Source organism: Bufo bufo, chromosome 5 (genome assembly GCF_905171765.1).
Source record: "Bufo bufo chromosome 5, aBufBuf1.1, whole genome shotgun sequence".
Lineage (NCBI taxonomy): Eukaryota > Metazoa > Chordata > Amphibia > Anura > Bufonidae > Bufo > Bufo bufo.
The window spans coordinates 530,132,371-530,138,370 of NC_053393.1; the positions used below are offsets into that span (position 1 = coordinate 530,132,371).

The 6,000-nt window shown below is 41.2% G+C and overlaps 1 protein-coding gene across 1 annotated transcript in view; it reads left to right on the plus strand.

Annotated features, from left to right (window-relative positions):
* The window catches only part of COL1A2 (collagen type I alpha 2 chain), a 31,673-nt gene extending 26,397 nt beyond the window's left edge, over window positions 1-5,276 (plus strand). The window contains exons 42-49 of the mRNA XM_040434060.1: window positions 1,208-1,261; window positions 2,228-2,335; window positions 2,442-2,495; window positions 2,586-2,693; window positions 2,868-3,114; window positions 3,362-3,552; window positions 3,748-3,990; window positions 4,933-5,276. Of these exons, the coding sequence (XP_040289994.1) occupies window positions 1,208-1,261; window positions 2,228-2,335; window positions 2,442-2,495; window positions 2,586-2,693; window positions 2,868-3,114; window positions 3,362-3,552; window positions 3,748-3,990; window positions 4,933-5,079 (1,152 nt within the window). The 3' untranslated portion in view covers window positions 5,080-5,276. The remainder of the gene's footprint in view (window positions 1-1,207; window positions 1,262-2,227; window positions 2,336-2,441; window positions 2,496-2,585; window positions 2,694-2,867; window positions 3,115-3,361; window positions 3,553-3,747; window positions 3,991-4,932) is intronic.
* Window positions 5,277-6,000: the final 724 nt, after the last annotated feature.

Genomic DNA, 6,000 nt, shown 5'->3' on the forward strand with positions numbered 1-6,000 from the left:
AGCCCCTAGGACCACCTTGTATTGCTACAAAATTGCCTTGGACTGCCTGCAAAATGCCCACTTTGGGATTAGGTTTTATTTGCATAAGTTCACAGGATTGTCCCAGCAAGATCAGGGCACTTGGTAAATATAGTAGGTTATATACTTATCTAATGCTATAATGACAAGCCAAGTGCCATCGCCATGTGGAATACAGACACACACAGAGGGGCTTATAAGCACCGTAATATAAGACAGATCTGTAACATGGTTGTATGTTTTAGCTGAAAAAAGCTGTATGTGCGACTCAAACCCAACATGAGATGATGGGGGTTTCTATGAGAAAAATGGTATTATATATTATTTTTTGGGAACTCAACCTAATGGATACAATTATTTATTGTTCTAATGCAAATAAAACTTTTGAAATAGTCTTCATTAAAAATAGCCTACCAATTTGTGTCTACAGCTCCTATGCAGACCTTTGTGTCTCCATGATAACAGACTACAAACAAACCTTGTGTAGTCTGACAGTAGAGTCATACTCTCTTCCATCTGTCCCTTAGTTCTTCCCAACATTCAGTACATTCAGGTCTTTTGCGTTTGTATAAGTCATGTGTCAGAATAAGTTCTTCCTGCTTGTAGACCTATTCTCTATGCCAATTAATTTATATATATATATATATATATATATATATCATTACATGGCATACACTGTAATACACTTAAAGGGTTATTCCAGTTGTGAGAATGTATCACCTAACCACAGGAAAGGGGATAACTATTAGATCAGTGGGAGTCCTACTACTGGGACCCACACAATCATGAGAATAGGAGCCCCGTAACCTGTGGGGCCCCCCGGAATGAACAGAGCGGCCAGCTGGGCATGCACGCAGCCGCCCTATTCATTTCTAAGTAAGTTCTGGAGAGAGGCTATTTCTGGAACTCCCATAGAAATGAATGGAGCGGCTGTGCGCTCGCCCGACTGGCTGCTCTGTTCATTTCCAGGGGGCTCCACGGGGTACTTGTTCCCCATTCTCATGATTGGTGGGTGTATCAGCGTTAGGACCCCCATCGATGTAATATTTATCCCCCATCTTGGTAATAGGGGATAATGTCACATAACTGGAAAACCTCTTTAATTGTTAAGATGAGTTGAGAGATATTCAAATTATCCACTAAAATGTTTCATTTGGTTTATATTTTGCAAATGTTTTCTCTATTCTAGGGTCCCTCTGGTTCTGCTGGTTCTGTTGGTCCTGCTGGTGCAAGAGGCCCTTCTGTAAGTAATATTTTTTTATTTTTTTTCTGCATCAACTTATTATAGGATTTTACTGAATATGCTTAAAGGGGTTTCCGTGATCAGTAGGGGTCTGCCTGCCAGCGCCGCATCTGTTCAGCTGTATGCAGCGGCTACTGTGCTCAGAAGAGAGCTGTGGCCTCTTCACAGTATTCCAAGCACAGCGCCATACATTGTATAGTGGCTGTGTTTGTTATTGCAGTCCAGACCCATTCACTTGCAGAAAAGCCATGTGACCGATGGATGTGACATCACTCATCCAAGTGTCGCAGACCCTTCAACCAGCTGATCGGTGAGGGTGCCAGTCATCAATATTTAATTCATAGACAACCCCTTTAATCAATTACTTACAGTTCTAGAGAACATACAAGTTTAGTGTAGTTGGTATAGATTTACTCCCGACTTAAAAAATGAGGCACCCAAACATAATCCAAGTAAAATTGGTTCAGAAAATCAATTTTCTAATAAGCTTGTTGAGAATTCTGAGTTAATAGATGGTAGTCCCACATTCAGGATCAGTTGTCATCTGTTACCTTGAGCAAAGAGTGTCTACAAGGAACATCTTTAGTGGGAGGACCCAATATGTCCATGCATTACATTGACAGCTCATTCATTTTATTGGCCACCATGTAATACTTAATATCCCCTGAGGTGGTACCGCAGAGATATTTTAGATTTGCTGCCAGGTTCCTCCACCGATTACTGCTGAGGGTCTTATTTCTGATTGGTTTATTAATAAAAAAATAAAATAAATGGGTTGTCAAAATTGGGCAGCTCTTTAAGTACTAAACTATTATGCTGTCCAGGTATAGGACATCATTCTAATGTATAAATCTAGCTCTTTCCCCCCTTTATATCGATTATGGGCATAAAGACTAGGGAAAGAAAGTGTAGACAGTGTTAATATTTTCATATTAATCAAATCTAACATCACTGTGTAATTATTAGGGTCCCCAAGGTATTCGTGGTGACAAAGGTGAAGCTGGTGAGAGAGGAGGCAGAGGTCTTGAAGGTCGCAAAGGACACAATGGTCTGCAAGGTCTTCCCGGTCCTGCTGTGAGTATATAAATTATGAAATTAGATAGATACAGACATATGGATATCTGAGCTCAGGTCCGTGATGGTGTAAGATGTCTGTTAACTCTTTGCCTGTGCCTTTCAGGGTTCTTCAGGAGAGACTGGTCCCGCTGGTTCTGTTGGTCCAGTTGGTCCTCGGGTATGTAAATTTAATCAACACTATAAATTATTTAACCCTGGAACTTGTGTTTTTTTATTTGCATTCCTAATATGTAAACTACTATTCCAGGGTCCATCTGGTCCATCAGGTCCTCCAGGCAAAGAGGGTCGTTCTGGACATTCTGGCTCCATTGGTCCCGTTGGTCCCCGTGGTCCACCTGGTTTCACAGGTCCCGCTGTAAGTGACACCCTGAGAAAAGCTTCTTTTTCTTTTAAGAAAGTTGCACATATAAAGTTCTAGAATAAAAAATAATCATGACCATGTGAACTTAAGGACTTTGAACAACTATTTAGACCTGTAGCTTGAATGTAGCTAAAGCATGGGCTAATGATTATTTGTAATGTTACATAGGGTCCTCCTGGTCCCCCTGGTCCTGCTGGTTACCCTGGTCCATCTGGTGGTGGATATGAAGTATTTGAAGGAGGTGAATACTACAGAGCTGACCAACCTGCTCGTAAACCCAAGGATTATGAAGTTGATGCTACTCTGAAATCTCTGAGCAACCAGATTGAGATCATCCTGACCCCAGAAGGCTCAAGAAAGAACCCAGCCCGTACTTGCCGCGATTTAAGACTCAGCCACCCTGACTGGACAAGCGGTATGTATGCACTGTGAAAGAAAATAGGTTGACAAATCTTCCATGAATTGCTACTTCAGTATTGCCTTTGAATTACCCATGCTCAGTCGAAATGTCCACCTATGCATAGTGATTGGGGGGTCAACACCACTTTATTGTGTGCCGGTTACTGGCTAACCAATGAAAAGAAAAAAAATATTATAATGGGAACAATGTGAAAGTGTTTTCCAAAAATGAATGACCTCTGTGATGTTTTACTACTTGACAGGATTCTACTGGATTGACCCCAACCAAGGCAGCTCTTCTGATGCCATCAGAGCATTCTGCGACTTCTCTACTGGTGAGACCTGCATCCACGCCAACCCAGACAGCATTCCCCAGAAGAACTGGTACATCAACAAATCCATCAAGGAGAAGAAGCACGTCTGGTTCGGTGAAACCATCAACGGTGGCACACAGGTGAGTCTCATTTCCAAAATTTGTTTACTATAACTATGCCAATGTATTTTGTTTAAAGATCATAAAGTTATGCCATATCCTAGTAAAACGCTATCACTTGCTCCTTTAAGAAAAAATTCATCACCTACTTTAGATAATGGATAGACATAGAAATATATAGATTGTAAATTTTATATTTTTTCTATTTTTTACCAGTTCGAATACAATGAGGAAGGTATCACTCCCAAGGATATGGCCACTCAATTCGCCTTCATGCGTCTGCTGGCTAACTATGCCTCCCAGAACATCACCTACCATTGCAAGAACAGCATTGCCTATATGGATGGAGAAAATGGCAACCTGAAAAAGGCCATGCTTCTTCAAGGATCCAATGACGTTGAATTCAGAGCAGAGGGCAACAGCAGATTCACTTTCAACGTTCTTGAAGATGGCTGCACGGTAAGTCCACAGAGCCAATTTAGGCAACACAGTTCTTGATTATCTGCAATCTAGCTCTATCCACTTTCATGACAGCACCATTGATATGTATACCAATTCAAAATGGCCTTCCATTAAGGCAGGTGTCGACCCAGGGCCTAATGTAACCCTTGGGTGCTCACTCTGTGGCCCCTGGCTCCATTCAATGCAGCACAACATCCAATGAGCTGTGTAGTAAAATACACCACCTTGACACACCCCCCAGCCCCCTGTCTGTGCGACACACGACAATTTTTAGAATGTGTGGCACTCGGATGGACTGGAGGGCCACATCCAAAACCCCATAAAGTGGTAGGTTTGACCACCTCTGCTGAAAATTGTATATAAAAAAGGGTCAGAATGGCTTACAAAAAAAAAAGGAAAAAGTCATACTGACTGATTCCCAAAACTCTTGTTACAGTTCTTTCCGGGTCCCTCACTGGTTTCCACTTTATGGCTCCTCTCAACATGAAAATGAGACTGCTCAAATCACCGAGTCACCACTGTAGCCAGTGACTGGCTGAGTAGCCACATTTCCTGTGTCAAAAGGAATCATAAATGAGAGACCAGTGGGGTCCCAGGAAGCTTTATATCAATAGAGGATCGGTGAGTAGAGTATACAGTAACTTATTTTAAGCTATTTTGACCCTTTAATCAAAATTAAGGGTCGGGCGACCCCTTTAAGGTGTGCTACACTTTTGAATTTACATATCCAACTATTGTGATTTTTTGTGTAGGCACGTGCACCAATTCATCCGATCTTCACAGATCTAAACTCAACAGCATAAATAACTTTATATAAAAGCAAAAAGCTCTTTAAGGCTGATCACAGTGGAGGCCGCCATTTTTTCTTTAGATAATTTAAGACCGTAATATTGATCTGCACGAGGACATGTAGTTATCATGTGCATCCTTTCATTACAGAGACACACGGGCGAATGGGCCAAGACAGTCATCGAATACTCAACGAACAAACCATCGCGCTTACCCATCCTAGACATTGCACCTTTGGATATTGGTGGTGCCGACCAAGAGTTTGGAGTGGACATAGGCCCAGTCTGTTTCAAATAAATGAACAATTTCAAATGAACTAACTTAAGACACGTCCTCTCTTTGCCCCATTTTTAATACCAAAAGCTGACACCTTTCAACCATCTGGGCAAGAGGAGGAATTTTTGTTATATAAAAAAAAAAAAGGAGCATCGTGCAATCTAATACGTACCAAAAGAGGATACGAAAAGTGTTTCACAATCGTAACATCAAAACAATGTCAGCTTTTGTAATACAAAAAAAAATACAAAAATCTGAATAAAAAACGTGAAAGTTTGCATCTTTGTGGCCTTTGACTATCGACCACGGAGGAAGTTTAAAACCGCGGCTTCCACAGGTTTTAGCTACCTCATGCCCCATGTTCAAGGCTCCAGGGAGCATCCAAAAAGTGGTGCTAAGAAAAGGAAGCAGAGGTGCTAATGATGGTGCTTGAACCCATGAAACGGTGCTAATAAAAATACCATCCAGTTTCTTGTACTAAGTTGTGTTGTGTTTTTTTGGGGGGAACAGAATCTCTGCCCAAAGCAGGTGGTCTCTGATTTATTTATTTATTTACAAAAATGATCATCTGCATTGGGCGTCTGAAGGACCCGTTGTCTCTTCTTTTTGTTTTTTCCATGTGAAGTGCAAAAAAATTTGCATGTCCCATGCCCGTCACCAAATAATATTGGCAGGTAGGCAGAAGTATGTGAATGGAGGTTAGAAATGGATGTAGTGAGGATGGTTACGAAATTTACAACAACCACTTTAAAAGATTTTAGATGACTAAATTTAAAGGAGAGGCTCTACCCGTCACATGTTTAGACACGGATGTCATTGTTATCAGCGTATAAATATGGCATTGAGAGTAGTCTGAAAAAAATTGTCCTCAAATACCTTTTTCTTGATCTTAAGATCTGGATGATGCACTGCACCATTTAAGCGTCTTCTAGGGTGGACTCT